This window comes from Parambassis ranga, chromosome 1, assembly GCF_900634625.1.
Source record: "Parambassis ranga chromosome 1, fParRan2.1, whole genome shotgun sequence".
Classification (NCBI taxonomy): Eukaryota; Metazoa; Chordata; class Actinopteri; family Ambassidae; genus Parambassis; species Parambassis ranga.
The window spans coordinates 13,854,081-13,871,599 of record NC_041022.1 but is presented as its reverse complement, the minus strand read 5'-3'; the positions used below and the strand labels follow the sequence as shown (position 1 = coordinate 13,871,599).

General features: G+C 41.4%; 1 protein-coding gene across 1 annotated transcript; it reads left to right on the top strand.

Annotated features, from left to right (window-relative positions):
* The first annotated feature begins 422 nt into the window (after window positions 1-422).
* On the top strand, window positions 423-15,678 carry LOC114438029 (ovochymase-2). Its single transcript, XM_028409058.1, has 25 exons — window positions 423-602; window positions 1,628-1,758; window positions 2,415-2,508; window positions 2,944-3,084; window positions 3,311-3,408; window positions 4,725-4,851; window positions 5,243-5,452; window positions 6,000-6,215; window positions 7,333-7,473; window positions 8,909-9,154; window positions 9,262-9,447; window positions 10,521-10,630; window positions 10,734-10,834; window positions 11,228-11,505; window positions 11,725-11,888; window positions 11,976-12,159; window positions 12,258-12,476; window positions 12,719-12,853; window positions 12,965-13,186; window positions 13,265-13,447; window positions 13,537-13,649; window positions 13,745-13,839; window positions 14,075-14,364; window positions 14,535-14,695; window positions 15,336-15,678. The coding sequence occupies exons 1-25, from the start codon at window positions 452-454 to the stop codon at window positions 15,534-15,536; spliced, it is 4,197 nt and encodes a 1,398-aa protein (XP_028264859.1). The 5' UTR covers window positions 423-451; the 3' UTR covers window positions 15,537-15,678.
* The last annotated feature ends 1,841 nt before the right edge of the window (window positions 15,679-17,519 follow it).

Sequence of the window (17,519 nt, the reverse complement as noted above, 5' to 3'; positions counted from 1 at the left end):
TTCATGGATGAGCTATAAATAAAAAGGAAGTCTTATGACCTGGGTGCTTACTTCTGAGAAAATGCTGCTGCTTTTGCTAAACCAAAGTGAAGTTTTATTTTTCAAGTGCAGTCACAGGAAGATAAAAAAGAGTAACTGTAGTATCACATAACACATGCTCCATTTTGGTTATCAGATAGCAGCTCAAATTGTACTTAAACATCATGATATGTGTTAATATATGACCTTTACCTAATCTGTGTGTAATTATCACACAAATCAGCTTTTCTGGTGAAAGGCTTACACTACTTCTATCTAAAGATAACCTGATGACCTGTTGATTGGAACTCAAGCAGCATCAACACTCATTAACTTTTCCCCCATGATATGTGCAGTGTTAAAGTTCAGATATGGTCCTCAGTGTGATAGTAGGATCCTGTTGAACTGCAGAGTCTCCACCACAGTGACAACAATGGATGTGAAGAAGAATCATTGGCAGTCGAAGGGTGTGAGCACCCTGGAAAGGTTGTGTCTGGTATTTGTCTTTGTGGCAATGACAGGTGTCTGCATCTTGTGTGTCATCTACTTCACTGACAAGGCTAACTCTTCTACCCATGCAGCGGGTGAGTGTTCATACTTAGAAAAATGGTCTTAATGTGAAAATCAGAACATCTTTCTAAACAAAAGGGCATTACAGACCATCAGAGTCTCAGGTGTTATATATAAATATATATACAGAAAACGCTATGATGAGTTACTGCTGTAAAAAAATCATCACTTCAAGAAATAAGCAAGAAATATTAGTAGACTTATTGTGCCAAAATTGAGCTGCTTGCTTTACACTTGAGAACAACACAGCAATTCTGTTTACATTAATGTTCAAACTAAATGAGGAAAATATATCCCAGTTTTTGGTTGTTGTTAAACACAGCTGTGCTCCAGACTCCCTAACAGAAGCTGCTCCAGCCACAAGGGGAAAGCACGCTGCTAAGATGACATATTACATAATCAATGCTGTTACCAAGGCGTCTCAATTGGTCTTCAGTTTTATTGCAGATAGTATAAGGTGTTCTTTAACTATCTGAATTATCTTTAACGTGATTGCTCCTCTCCTGCAGTGTTTGTGTAGATATAAATCAGCATTACAGCTTTACATGTTTTATGTAAGCACCGCTGCTCTGTCAGTCAGTCAGGGCGGATTTACATAAAATTTGCTTCCAGAGGATGAGTGAATAATCCTTTCACTTTTGCTATGGAGCCAGATCACCTGCACAACTGCTTCAAATTCTAACCCACCTCAACTTTTACTCTAAATACACAACTATTAGCATCATAAACTTTAAACCTGCATCACTGTGAGCATGTTAGCAGGTCAGTCAATAATACTGCTATCCCCACAAAGATGCAGGTCTCGTTTTCGGGTAACAAGTAAATATCTTTTTAGGTAATAAATTAATAAACAATGAATTAAATTACTGAGCTTTAAAAGCAGTTAATCTGCATTAATAGTAGTCACAAATGAATCCAGGACCTATAGCAGAAGCTTCTTTTTGACTAAGCAGCACCATTAAGGTTACTAATGAAGCTGCTGAATGAGCAGGAATCATGTTGCTTTGATGTATAATAAGAGAAAACTCATCCATTTTAGGGGGCACCTCTGGTTGTCCAGGTCCTCAGGAGCTATCTGGAGAATCAGGCACCTTCACCAGCTGGAACTACCCCAGCAGCTACGACAATGGCATAAGCTGCATTTGGCACATCACTGTGGAACCTGACAAGGTGACAGAATCTTCATCATACCTCATCCATACCTCAAGACGGTGAACTCAAAGAATCCAGCTTTAATGATCACATAAACAGAACTGTTGACCATCCCAAATAACAGAATCACCACACAGACCTGAAAGTGTGGTGCTACACATCTACAATATCTATTATGATTCTGTACATAGTCAGCCAATAATTAAGATTTCGTTTCTGTCCTCAGATTCAGAGGCAGATAAATCCATAAAAAATAATGTTCTGTTATTTACAGGCTGTGCAGATTAAAACAACGAGCACATGTCATGTATTTCATACAGGACAGCAGTGTCTAATCAAGATGGTCACTGTTATTGAAACTGTCTAATGTGAGTCCAGGCAGTAAAGGACAGCTGGATGAATGCAGTGGCAGTGTTGCAGACAGATGGCTGCCTCACACTCTCCACAGCTCTCCTCTGCAGATCCACAGGAAAAAAAATCCTTGATCCGTCTTTCTCTGTCGGCATGGCTGCCTTCCTGCATGTCTGACACAGTGGCTGCCTTTTCCTCTGTATTTCTCACACACATAGAGGCGCAGGCATTCAAACTCTCACACATGTGAACACACACGGAGCCTATCCAGTCTTATCAACTTTAAAAAAGAAAGATGAAACAGCTGCATCCCTCTGTTGCAGGTGATCCATCTGTGGTTTGAGGAGTTTGCTTTGGAGGACACTAAGGTCTGCACGGCAGACTTCCTCACACTACTCGACTCAGTAGGAATCATTGGTAAATATTTCACATTGGAGGGGAAAGGAAATCTTTTCTTTTAAATGGATCTCTGTTAAGACAGCTAGGTATCTGCCTGTTGAATGGTAAGAGGATTCATCCAGGCTCAGCTAGTCAGTCACATGGTCCTCCTACTGGTCCAGTGCACACTGCTCTACTTACAGTATCACAAAATCTAAATCTCCAAAAACCAGGCAATCAGCAAGCATAACTAATCTTTTCTATTCATAGTAACAGTATGTAATCACCATCATAAATGAACACCCAATAAACAACGATACCCACTATTGTAACTCACATTAGACATTAGGACACATCACAGCGTGGTCTTTTTGTATTCATTTGTAGACGTATATATTTAATTAAAATTTGGATCATCCATTAATTATGTGACAAGGTCAACAACACTGCAGAATACCTCTACCTTTCTTGTAGGCAAATACTGTGGCTACACCAAACCGAGGCCGCTGGTGTCACTAACAAACCGCCTAACGGTCTTCTTCGATACAAATGACAGAAAAACAGACCAAGGATTCAAGGCTCATTACAAAGCTGTGTCTCCAGGGCTCACATCAGGTAAGATTATACGTAGAAATCCATTTGCTCTGACATAGTGTTGGATGTCTGTCTCACAGTATTGACCTAGAAAGTGAATGTTGTAGGGATGGGTGTTGGGTGAAAACATGGGTAGTAGATAGAAAATTAGGTGTGTATGCACGTGGTTGGGTGAGTGGAGGGGTGTGCACTGTGGGTATCCTTGAGGTGTCTGTGAAGCTGAAGTGCCCTTCATCCCCACTGCCAGAAATAGCTGGAGCCGGCGGCTTTCTCCAAGGTGATCAGGGGAATCTGATGACCCCCGGCTTCCCGGAGCAGAACTATCCGAACGGAGCACTGTACCAGGTACGCTCACTCACGGCAGCAGCTCAGATGTGATGCTAACATTTTGTTACACTGAGGTTTTTACATCTGCAAGCACTGATGACCTTTATCTGAGATGCATGGTTATATTACATCACACTGCAGCATGCATGTTCTCTGCCATAGACTGGAAGCAAATATCTAAATCAGCACAATCAGTGCATAGCAAAAATCTTAAATCTACTTCGACTCAGTTCTATATCAAATAAAAAAATATAAAAAGGGTCAATCACAGTGACAAACCCACTGGGACAAGTAACCAAGAGAGGGCAACAACCTGTCTGTGATACGTCTCTACAACTCACTAATTAGCATGCTTTATCATAATGGTTTAATCAATACTCTGAAATAAGATTTGCATCATTACAGAGGTGATGTAACACTTTCTTGGCAGCTAACATCTAAGCACAGGGACTTCCTGATGTATTGTTGCTGACTATCAAAGCACTTAGAATGAATTAAAATTCAATATAAGCATCAATACACTCGATTCAGGTTTTACTTGTTTGCACACTGTTACAAACACCCAAAGCTGCTGCACTTAGGACCTTAAAGGCTTAATTAACAATGAGGCTGATAGTCATAAAATAAGTAACCTGTTCAAGTAAATCACAAAATGTGTGATGGAGCCATTTTGGCTGCTTATGAAAACCCTTCATTGTGCTCCTCATATAGAATCAGACCTACCTGACACCTTTTTGAGTTTTAAGCTGCTGTTAGATGCAGCTCGTTACTAATAAGATAACCCACAACATACTGTTTAAAACTGACCATTGTGTGACACACACATTGTCAGTATTGATAAGCAGGCAGTTCTAAAGAAGCCTAATGATTTCAGATTTTCACCTCAAAGAAAAACCATCAGCTTTGGATCTCAACACTGTCATCTTGACAGTGTTTGTGGTCGTGATCAGTGATTAATGCATCTAATTAAATCAGAGTCGCTTCAGATGTGAGGGTGTGCCTGCTGGGTTTGGATGTGGGGGAGTCATATGGTGTTATTTGGCTGTCATTGTGATTTCATGTTGCTGAGCTTTAGTTTGACGGATCACCGTCTGTCCAAACAGAAGCCGGATCACTGATGGAATTATTTATGAGTTACAGTGTGTCAACATGCAGCTCATGTTGCGACCACCAGACCAGAAGCTGGAGGAACGATGCTTTCCTCTACATTAATGAAACGTCATTGGATTGATTTATTTAAGCTTCATTAAACCTATCCTGATGTTTACGATCAAACTGACTGCATGTGTGTGTGTGTGTGTGTGTGTGTGTGTCTGGGCTGTTTGTTGGATCAGTGGAGGATCACGGTGCCTGAAGGTGAGAGGGTCCGCCTGACATTTACCTCCTTTGATCTGGTCCCTGAGGTCTGTGGAGACTTTGTCCAGATCTATGATGGTCACGAGGCTGGCGCGTCTTCACTAGGTAGGCGTGAAATGTACACATCCTGCAGCAAGGAAGAAAAATGGGAATATGTTACACAGACCACAATATTTCCACTCCTCAGCACAGTTAATATGGACGCTAATGTGTGATGAAAAGGCAAAAGGATGTAGTGAAGCTTCAGAATAGACTGTAGGCTTTGTTCAACATTAACAATGTCAACTTTGGAGAATCCATGAATAAAAGATGAGCTCAATTAAAAGTTTGAGAAGTTTTACAATAGACTGAGCGTCTGCAGTCTATTTAAAACTTAATGAATTTATATCTGCCTGCATTGTAAAAAGCATGGATGATCTTCATACACCAAAATGTAATGTTGCTTATTGTGCTGCAAATGTTTATCACTTCTTCACCAACCCGTCATCCATCACAGGTAAATTATGTGGCGGAGCAGTGACAAAGCCAGTGGAGTCCAGCGGCAACACGATGGTTGTCCGCTTCAAATCCGACAATGTGTTGACTTCAAAAGGATTCAGGGCAACTTACACAAAGACCAGCCTTCCACCTGTTGTTATGCCAACAACAACTCTGGCACCCACACCTAAACCCACCACACAAACCACCCCACCTCCCACAACTACCGGTGAGCATCCTGTTTCATTCAACATCAGCGCTGGTTCTCTTCTTTGTCCTGGTTTTTATAATTGACTGCCATCAGTTGTTTTTTTAATACAGATGCACAATAAACCGTAACACAATTATCTGTGTTGTATGCTGGCCAGTGATGAGACACATTACTGTGCAGTTGTACCTCCATATGCAGGTTTCCATGCACACAAACAACTCGAATCAGGTGACAGCTACCAAATAAGGATGAATGCAAGTAGCTCTGTGTGTAGGCGTGTGGAGATCCCCGCTGAGCTTTATCTATTCATCACTGTGTTAAAGCAGTTGGCAGACGCAGCCGTTCTCCCCAGTGGCCAATTAAGGTACTACATAATAAATCTGTTGATGGGGCCGTTTTGTATCAGAGCAACCTGGTCCTCATCAACAATACAAGAAGAGAGACCCTGTTAAAGGTTGATTAGACACAAAGAAAACGCCAGCTTTTGATGCAGTCTGCTGCCTTCTAAAAAACTATTGGTGTAATGAGATGTGCAAGTGATCATGTTGTGTTTGTTTTACAACAGGAAGTGGCAGTCCAATACTCCTTAAAGGGCGTAAAGGAGTCGTGCAGTCTCCGGGTTTCCCAAATTCATATCCTGCTCATTTAAATAGCTCGTGGGAGATATCTGTGCCTAAAGGATTCCTGGTCAAACTACACATCACTGACATGGCCATCACGGGGCAGACTGGACAGTGCACTGAGGACAAACTGGTCATCTCAGATAAATATGGCACTCTCGGTGAGCTATATATATATCTATATATATTTTAATTTTTAGTTTTGGTATGATTGTATCAGTTGTAAGCACACTTAAAACAAGTGATCCCTATTTAGTAATTTACAATGTGAACTTTTGTCCCATTCTTATGAATAGCAGCATGGGCAGAGGTTACTTGGTAGCTTTCCCACTGCTGTAAATCTGTTGATTAGGATCTTCTTTGCAAAGAGCCCAGCAAACTATAAATTACCTCTCATTATTCACTTCAGTGGCTGCAGTGAGGCTGATACAGCTTTATCTAATGCTGAGTTCTCAAGGACTAAAGCAGTGTGGTAGAGGAACACTCTCCCTGTGAATCGCTCACAGATACTGTAGGTGATGAGAGAGCTGCATCTTGTTAGATGAAGGTGTACAGAATGTGTTTGTGTGCAAAATGCAGAGAGAAATGAAAGAGTGAAATGGACATATATGTACAGTCTGCTAGCTCTGAGGACCCCTTACAGCAGGGGTATTTTGTAAATGTATACAGTATTAATTATCATGTGCACTCACAGAATCATATACTTAAGAGCTGCAGTATGTTTTTTTTCATATCTACCTATGATATTATAGGTATAGTATAAAGTTTACAGCATTGTACCAGGCTGTATTGATCTGATTTTGGAGCCAGTCTCAAGTGACCATTGCAGGATTTAGGACATTTATATTGGCTTAATCCAGACCCGGAGGAACCTTGGAAACAAAGCACATAAAAATAAGAATAACAACATTCAGCTGAATTTTGTTGGCTTTCACCTGCCATGGAGAAACACTATCAATCAATCTTTTCTGTTTATGTGTGTGGATACTTAAATTTACACTGCACAATAACATCAGTTTGATTTAGGTGTTTGAATACAGTGCTGTGTTACGTATCTGCCAATAATCTTTGGTAATTTTACTGGGTTATGTTGTGTTGCTATAATGTTAATAATGGTGTTAATTTTGCATAGCTAATCACACTTGCAGACTGTATGATATAGTGTTTCAGCATCTTGGCTCACACTTACACCTTACAGTGTGATTTAATCCCTCACTTCACCCTCCTCCTTCCTGCTCTCTCCCCTTGACATCTTTTTACTCCCTCTCCCTTTCTCAGGCACACACTGTGGCTACCTCCTCCCCCCAGTGCTGGTCAGTGCCAGTGACACAGTCTTTGTCACCTTCCAGTCTGACAGCCGCCTCACAGACCGAGGATTCTCAGCCAAATGGGAGGCTGTGTATCCTGAGGATATTGCAGGTACCTTGTGGCGGAAACACGCACTTGGATGATCACAAAATGCACACGCGCACGTGCACACTCACACCTGAGGCACATGTTGCTGAAGCAGCGAAGCACCTCATTAAGACCGATCATAAAACCTCTCACTTATCTGCCGCATATTTAGAAAGAAGAACAGTAGAGCTGATGCCTGGAGTAAGAACAGGTCAGAGTACAGGGTGAAGAGATAAGATAAAACATCCTTATCATTTTTTAACCACAATTATCAGGCAGAAAAGAAAACGTGTATTAATGTGTGAAGAAGTAAAAAAAACAATATGAGTAAAAACTAGCTGTATGTTGAAGGGGCGATCTCACTCAGCTCTATAAAACTGTATGTAAACCATGATGTAAACCAAGGTGGAGCAAACGAGAAGTTGCATTTTATCATGGTAAGATTATTGCTGTATCTGCTGTCTTATCACAGGCAGATACAACATGCTCATCATGGACGTCACTAGGGTTGACAGATAGGGGGGGCTAATCACCAATCAAAACCCCCCCCCCTTGTTTTTTTCCGGCGGGGGGGGGGGGGGGGGGGGGATTTGCGTAAGAAACACAAATAAGTATAACACAATATTTATACATATTTACACATTATGATTACTTCATTTATTATTGTCATTATATATATTATTTTTCAGATGGTTCCAGTTGCTCCAGGTAATTTCCCATGGGCAAATTGCGTTTTTGCAACAGCACAGTTACAGCAAGCAAAAGATAAGAAAAGCTATATACATAATAAAATAAACTACCGATATTATGCAATACAATCAAAAAAGAGTTTACAGATTAACAATTACTGCACAGATGAGTGGAGGTAGAAGTGGTTTGTAGAAAACTGTACATAGTGCATCAAAAGAACAAATAAGTAATTTACTGTATAGTGTGGTGTGTGAACATTGCACCTATCAACCACCAATCCAGCTGTTCATCTGTGGAAAAATCTTCTGCCAGTGACTCTGAAACAGCATCTCAGTCTATAATCTTTTCAGATGTGTAGACGACTCAGCTAGTTAGTGGAGATACTTCTCTTGTCTTCAGAAGACATCTTTGATACACCACGTCAGAGGCACAAGGCTCTACAATTGGATATTTGAGCCCCTTGTGATATCGCTCGATGGTCCGATTGGACACTGACTTGCCCGTAGAATAATACAGCCAGTCTACATCACACAGACATGCCTGAAGTGTCCTCTTTTCGAGGAAAGAAACAGAACGTCTCTAGCTATTACTTTCCTGATATATGAGCGACTTTGTAAGACATATGCTCTCATATCGTATACGACGTGGTCAACTGAAGCCCCCCTAAAATAGGGCTAGCGACGTCAACGATGCTCATTAATGTTTATGAGATTACAATCATCCCTTTCACACTCTCTTTACTTTCTCTCACTTCTCCTTCCTGTCTCAGAAATCCAGGGGTGCGGCTTTTCTTCTAAAGAAGAAACCGGAGTTATCAAGTCCCAGGACTGGCCTATGAACTACAAGGCCAACACTGAGTGCATGTGGAACATCGCACTGCCTTTGGGGAAAAAAAATACACTGAAGTTTACACACTTTGACCTGGAAGCCAAAGATTTACTGACATCCAAATGCTATGATAACATAGTAGTGTATGACATTAACAGCATCACTAACACACTGAATAAAAAGCATGGTGAGTTTTTATATAGCTGTTGTATTTTTGTGATGGGATGTGTTTTCAGTTGACTCTTCTCAGGTTTGAACTAATGAAACTGATAAATTACTTTGTCAATGCTATAGGTCCATTTTGTGGGACTAAGCTGCCTGATACCATTCAGACAAAAGGCAACAGGCTGGTGATTCGTTTCCACACAGACCTGTTTACTGAGGCCAAAGGCTTTAGAGCCCATTGGACCACAAACCCCAGTCTGCCTGCTCCCACTGAGCCACCTGTTCAGCCCAACCCCTGGGACAACATCACAATAGGTAGAGTATCTCTGTCAGCCTAACATCTACCATACTAATGCATGTGTTGTATTTTTTACATCCCTGAGACACAAGAGTCTGCAGAGGTTACTGGATTCTCACGATGTCACGTTGTTCAGAATCAATCAGTAGACTGTAAGGATCTACCAGCAGTTATGGGCCTATTTGAAAGAATTGAGCAATTTAAATAAAATAATCACAATTTTAATAACTCAGTTATTCAGTGAAATTGCAAGGAACATAATGCTAAAATTCTTGTTATAGTAAAATGGGCCTATTTGTGGACACAGTAGGTCATTTTAGGACAGGACTTGGGGCTACAGGCCATTTATCCATAATATTGTTTTATAGAGAAAAAAAGAACCAGATTAAATGTTGCCACAAATATTACATGATTTGATATAGCTGTAGTACTGAAACTACATACAGAAATGTATTTATCATAAATGGTATAATGTATCCTTAAATGTAACTTTTAGACTTTAGGTTAGCAGAGCTGTATTTTCCAATCATCAATCGAATTGATCAACTGATAACATATTAATGTGATTCATGCTTCCTCTTATCCTCATCCCATCTCTGCACCCCAAGGTAAAGCAAGGTGATTTGATGTGCTGAGAACACAATGTGAAATGACCTACTGCTTCACTTTCCTTCCTTGCTGGTTCTCACCTGATTTTCATTCTTCACCCAGCGATGAGCCTCAGGTGGCCCAGGCCCCTGCCAAGCCAATTGCAAAAATAGAGTTTTATAGGCAGACTCTGCTGCCTGTAAGATTTTTCAAACTAGGTTCTGGTGAAGTTGACCTGTGTGTTAGGAAACGGACGTAAAAGGTGATGTAGGGGGAAAATGTCAGATTTTCTGTTTTGTGACATCGTGCACCATTAAATTTGGAGCAGAAACATGGTATTGTGTTCGCACAAGAGAACCAAATAAGATTAAGCCAACAGTGTCAACCTTATTATTAAAAAATGTGGAAAGCCACTTTTCTGCAACACCAGGGCTTATCTGTTGCCTGCAGAGATGTTCTGTATATTCTGGCTTTATTTATTCACTAATCTTTTTTTTTTTAGACTGGCCCAGTACCTGTGGGAAACCAGCCATTCCTCCTGCTGTTGTGTCACGCATTGTCAACGGAGAGCCTGCTATACCACACTCCTGGCCTTGGCAAGTGTCCATGCAGGTAAGAATCTCAACTGAATATATCACCACGTATGATGTTTATCACATTTAACGATTCGTAACCTTAACAAGATTTTCCCCTGTGTGTGTGTGTGTGTTTCCAGGTTTGGCCGGAAAGTCAGACAGAACCCAAGTTCTCCCATATCTGTGGTGGAACTCTAATTCACAAGAGCTGGGTCCTTACAGCTGCCCACTGCTTCATACGGTATCAGTTTCCTAATCAATAACTGCAAATAAAGGAAATCTTAGAATGTATACATTTAAAAAAGCCAAGCTAATAATTCAAATGCAAATTTATTTTCCTCCCAAAGTTTTCTCTAACTTCTTGGAGACCCATTTGGGTAATCTTAGAAGGCAGTGTGTGCTTTTACCTCAGGGTTATTACAGTGTTACAGGGAAGCCTTGTTAGAGATGCCTCAATGCCCCGGCTAATGGCCTACAGTGCCCTTCAGAGCCAGAAAGTGGGATGCTGGTGTTCTGTGCAACATTTTCTAATACTAGTGCAAACACATAGCGCTCCAATATCCAGCAGGTATTATGCCACTATGTGTTTAGTGAGTAGTAATAATATTGATTAAACTACTGTTTTTCTGTCCAGATATGCTGATGAGTTGCATCGTTGGCGCATGTGCCTCGGCAAGCACAACCTGACCTACACGGAGCCCAGTCAACGCTGCTACAATGTAACTGCCATCTATCGCCATGAGGGCTTCAAGTATCCCACAGTGCCCACGGTGGAGTTTGACATTGCCCTGGTCAGGCTGGATGGGGCGGTGACACCCACTGATGAGATATCGTATGCCTGCCTTCCCTCCGAGGAGGAGATCCTACCTGGGGGAAAGAAGTGCTACGCCACTGGCTGGGGAGATGAGACCGGTGCTGAAATGTCACATTTTAGTTTTGATATAGAACATTTTAGTTTTGATATAGAACTCAGATCTGCTTTAATGAGACAACAGCATACTACATAACCCCTAGCAGGGCAAAAATGTGTTTTGCTCTTAAATGTTTCATTGTTGCATTGTTTGCATGCCACCTGCTGGACTTAATGTGTAAATATACCTCATGTGTTTGAGGTCATTTGTGTGTTGTCAGGTGATTCACTCAATGCTAAACCTTCAGAGGCCCTTAACCAAGTGGCCCTGCCTGTTGTACCTTACGACACCTGCAAGAGGATGGATTACTGGTGGTTCCAGGTCAAGCCCTCCATGATCTGCTGTGGTTATACCCTGCCGGATGAGCTCAAGTCTGTCTGTCAGGTACAGAAAAGACCTACAAGATGAGCTACACTGTTGTGGCCATTAGTGAAAAGATCCTTTTGAATGCCATTGTTTTAACTTTGACAGGGAGATTCAGGTGGTCCACTGGTTTGCCAGGATAACCCTGGAAGTCCTTGGGAGGTTCATGGTATAACCAGCTTTGGCCCTATTGGATGCATCATGAATAAGAAGCCCTCCGTGTTTACCCGCTTTTCTGCCTACCTCCCGTGGATCTCAAATGTCATCCGCAGGGAGAACTACAACGAGCACAGTATGAATTCATTCATATAAACTGACCCACTCACAAACTAAATATGTGATAAATTGTAAATGTCTTGCTTCCTTTCACCCTCTGTCCTCCCTGTGTAGCATCTGGCTGTGGAGGGCCAAAGGACGTGACTGGCACAGATGGCACAGTGTCCTCTATGGGTTACCCTGGCAGCTACAGCAACAGAGCCCGCTGCCACTGGAACATCCGTGTTCCTGAAGGCAAATTGGTCCACCTCCATTTCCACAATTTCTCCCTGGAGGAGAGTCAGATGTGCATGAATGACAAAGTCAGTCTCAAAGACAGAGTGGGAAGTCTAGGTTTGTGTATATCTGATTTTTTCCTGCCCTCTGCCCTAACAAAACTAAAACTAAAAGTGTGTGTCTTTATTATCTATTTTCTTTGTTTGTACCTCATCAGAGCCGGTGTGTTTTCTTTCACGTTATAGTTTGACTATGCAGTACAGTGTCACCTTAAACAGAGCAACAGTTGTCCCATAGCTCCAAAATATCATCTCAGGACAGAGCTTCAAAGAAATAACAGTCTGTCATGTTTACCTCAGGCACTTACTGCAGTCATATCCCACCTGAAGACATGGTGAGTGATGGAAACACACTTCACATCAGCTTCTCCTCCAATGACAAGATTGTGGACACAGGCTTCACTGCCACCTGGAGGGCGGTGGACCCTGCAGACGGTAAGACAAAGGAAAACTGTAAAAGACAAGACCCTGAGGGAATGACCTCCTGCCAAAACACATTTCTCACTGTCTCCTTCTTTCCTCCCATCTCCTCTGGTTCCACTGCAGCTCCATGTGGAGGAAGTTTCAGCAGTAACCAGGGTGAAATCGCTTCTCCTAACTGGCCTAATGACTACAAAGCCCAGAGTGTGTGCACCTGGCGCATCAACATTCCTACTTCAAAAAGTATCCACGTATCCTTCACTCACTTTGAACTGCAAGCTGTAAACAAGTTGGGAAATTGTGTGGACTATGTGGAGATCCTCAATGGAGAAAGCATGGCATCACTGGGTTAGTCATTGCACTGTCCCCTTTGTATTTCCAACATAGATTGTACATGATTTAGTAGAATGACTATTTGGTCTACAGGTCGATTCTGTGGCTTTGCCCCTCCACCTGCCATCACCATCTCCAGCAAAACAGTCGTCATCCGCTTCCTAAGTAATGGAGCTAACCAGCAGTCAGGTTTCCGTGGGTACTGGACCACTGATACCAGTGTTATCCCAACTCTACCTCCTCCACCTCGGAACCCATGGGACAACATCACCATCAGTGAGTGACAGCTGTGTGTGTCATTTTAAGATGCCACTGACAATCATTAGTATCAGAGGAAAAGGGTAATTATTCTCTTATCTTTCTAGACTGGCCAGATAATTGTGGCAACCCAGCAGTAAAACCCAACACTGGCACTCCAAGGGTGGTTAATGGGGAAGAGGCGATCCCCCACTCCTGGCCTTGGCAAGTCTCTATGCAGGTATAGTCAGACACTCGTGTGTCTCTGTGTGCTTGACTGTGAGTGACAGAGGAGGGTTTTTATTGTGTAATGATGTGTCTCTCTCACTTCCTCAGGCCTCACCAATGTTTCCTATACCATACATGCATGGCTGTGGAGGCTCTTTGATTCATGAGGAATGGATCCTGACTGCTGCTCACTGTTTCATGATGTAAGATATAAAACTACCTGCATTACATCCATTTAAGCAGCCCACCATGATATTTTGAGATAACTCTTTCTGCTGCCCTTTACACAACCAAAACAATCACTTATTAAAACAATCAGTTATTGAAGGCCTATAAAAACTTCTCTTTATTTTGTCCTTTTGTCCTTACTAACAGCTTGCAACAATAACTGTAACTACAAGTTAAAAAAAAGGTCTCATTTTTTGCTTTGTCTTCTAGCCCACTGAATAAACCCTCCTACTGGCGCATGTGTCTGGGGAAGCACCACATGAACTCCTCTGCAGATGTTCCCTCAGCAGAGAAATGCTATAAGGTGGATGGTATTATCCGCCACAAGGGCTTTGTCTATGAGCAGGATCGCACTGACATCACCAATGACATAGCACTGGTGCATTTGGCTGAGCCTGTTAATATGACCAGGGAGACCAGTTCCATCTGTCTGCCAAAACCCGGAGCCATTGTGCCTGCTGGGACACGCTGCTTTGTCACTGGATGGGGGGATGAGAAAGGTATAAATGGGCAAATGTTTTAAAGACCTATAAATGCAATTGTAGGTGTCGTCCCTGCTGATATTATACTATTACATGTGCTATGAAACTATATCATACTTGAATTCATTGACTCGATGTGTCTATGCACCTTATACAGCATAACCGTTTAACTTTTACTCCTACCTTAGGTAACCTGTTTCCCAAAGTGGCTGAGAAGCTAAATCAGGCAGCGCTCCCTGTTATTGACTTCCAGACCTGCAGTAAGCCTGCTTATTGGTGGGAGACCCTCAGGCCCTCCATGATCTGTGCTGGCTACGAGTCCCCAGATGAGCTTAAGTCAGCCTGCCAGGTTAGTAGACACATTCAGAAACAATATAATTGCCAATATTCAAGAGACAAGTTCATATGAAACAGCAGAGTCATATCTCTTCTTGTTTCCCTTCATCATATTTTGAAGCCACTACTTCCTCTACTGATCAGCTTTTTATCATTTGTGAACAGAAACAGTTAATTTAATCTTATGAGGACTTTAAGAAAGCTTCATACTTGATTGTTGAACTTCCCTAGGAGGTATTTTTCAAACATTATGTAAGTGAGCCGGCCTCTCATGATGGGCTTCTCTTTTATGTAACACCTAGTGTGCTGTTTTGTTTGTGGTCATTCAGCCTTGACTGCAAATGGCTGCCTCCCAGTTTGCAGGCATAATTAGACAAGAGAACATAGGAATGTTATGTGTTGGGCATAATGAGCAACCATGCAAGCAGGGCATGGTTGAATTCCATTCAACTCAGTGATGTGAAAAGCACTGAAATGGTAAAAGTTTAGAAGCTTTATAAAACACATTTAGTGTAATAGTCATTAGTACTGTCAGCTTTGTAATATACAGACTGCCCTTTACAAAGTCGAGGGAACAGATATAATTCATAGAAGCTGCCAAAAGCAAATGTGCCCCCATGCATCATAAGTAAACCTTTTCACGTCTCTTACAGGGTGACTCTGGGGGTCCTTTTGCCTGCACGGCTGCTGGAACAGACACCTGGGAGGTCCATGGTATCGTCAGCTTTGGACCTATGGGTTGTATTAAAGACAAGAAACCATCAGTGTTCACACGAGTGTCTGCCTTCAGTGACTGGATCAATGACAACGTCAAGAAGTTTGTTTATGAAAGTGGTAAAACCACTTTGAAATAAAGATGACAACAGGGTGATGTTTTCTTTTGCTGCTGTAGCTTTTATTTTGGCTTCACCATTCAGTATTTCTCTATAACAGGATCCCGTTTAAAAGGTCTTAATTTGATGTGCTGCATCCTGATGATGTGAACATTATGTGACATCTCCCCAACTTGTGAGAATTTATTGATTAAACATTGTATTTACAAAAAATGTGTTATAATATATGTATAATATATATATTGAATAATTAGGTTTAATATAAAAAAAGGTTTGTTTCTGTTACTGTGTGTTGGTTTAAACCTGCTACACACATCATATTCAACCTTCTGTGGAGGTATAATCACCCTCCAAACAAATAAGCTCTATCCTCTTTCATCCGCACACGGATAAACTCTGCAGGACACATTTAAAGTTTTGGGGGGTTTTAGCCCCCCTCTGTCACATGACCAGGCAAGTGAGCCAATGAGCTCAGCTCAGATTTCAGTCTAGGAGGAGAGAGAGGAGCAAAGAGGGAGGAAGAAAAAGAGACTAATCTGTGCTCATGGGCTGGATAGCAAACAGTTTGCCGGTAGTGACAGCACTTCTATAAACTCTTTCACTCTCTGGATTAGCTGTTTTTTTGAGTGGAATGGTGCATTTTAAGGCGAAAGAGGTTCCCAGCAGCGGGAAACACACAGGAGTGTGTCCTGGAACAGAGTGAAGAGAGGAGGAGGGAAGACAGCAGCCAAATTTCCCCTTCTCCTTTGCCTCTGCATCCTTTTCTTCTATGGGAGAATGGGGGCAGGAGCTATGACCATCTGAGTAGAAGCTACCAAGTCTCCGCTGGCTTTAAGACTTCCCATTCAACCTGTGATTAAGAGATAAAGAATGCAGAACAGGACTGTGTGAAGAGCCTTTTATATTTCAGGGAGAGACAAATCTCCTTTTCCTACAAGCAGCAGGGTCAAAAATGAACAGACAAAAACAAACCCAAAGCTTCATGTTTTCTGCCCACAGCTGTATATTTTTACAGTTGATGATCTAACACCTCAGAAAGGTCACTTTCATATATTTTCCTTCATGGAAACTGACTTCATGCGCACTGATTCCTTGCAGCTGTTGCTTGGATGGTGGAGCACCTGCATGGTGAGACCAAATTTATTAAAAGTGAATAAAGCAGATTTTTTTATGTTTCCACATTGTAATAGTGTTTGACCAGTATGAGTTCCAGGTATGGTAACATACTACTTTACCACTGTATGGGCACAAATTATAAATTATCTTTTGGGTTGTGTATTATTGTCTAAACTTACTGTATCTAAGAATATCAAAATTAACAATTACACAAGAAACGTTATCATCATATTCTATGCTCAGCATGTTTACAACAATACAACATTTTCTTTTGACAATTATATATTCTTTCTGACACCTTACAATAATATCAATATTTTAAACACACACTCCAAACAATTTATAATTTAACACTGTACAGAAATCAATCTGTCTTCAATGGAAGCAAAAATGCTGATTAAATAAATAACAAGAATCTATAAGGAGCTCAACACAAACCGCCCTCTTACCTACGGTACTTTACTATATTCTGTAGTTCTCTGTTTGACCACTAGATGGCGGCGTCGGAAAGGTGAACTCGGTCTCAAGGGCTATACTGACAATAAATGCCTCATTCACAGGATCCATTATACTCAATATAATGCCAGTGGTACAATATGATACGGTTTTTAATAAATTAGATTACTAGATGTCTGTCTGTGCCCCAATATCATGTAGGTGGTCTTTTGTTGCGTTAAAATCAAATCAATAAAAAGACGTTGTCGAATGTTTTTATGGAGATATTTACTACAATAGAAAGTAGTTCCACATAACTATGAAGAAGTCTATATTATTCTGCAGTTTAGTCGACCGGAGACGCACACTGTAAAAGATTAGTGAATAAACTAAGTGCTTTAAATGATTTGGTGATTAAGTGGGAAACAGTCTCTAGTTGCGTAGTGATTTCCT

What these genes read in the sequence shown, in the direction of transcription:
- LOC114438029 (XM_028409058.1), top strand. Translation starts at nt 452, where the DNA reads ATGGATGTGAAGAAGAATCATTGGCAGTCGAAGGGTGTGAGCACCCTG. An exon ending in GGCGGTGGACCCTGCAGACG is followed by an intron (nt 12,854 to 12,964) that starts GTAAGACAAAGG and finishes GTTCCACTGCAG; the next exon opens with CTCCATGTGGAGGAAGTTTC. An exon ending in AGAAAGCATGGCATCACTGG is followed by an intron (nt 13,187 to 13,264) that starts GTTAGTCATTGC and finishes TTTGGTCTACAG; the next exon opens with GTCGATTCTGTGGCTTTGCC.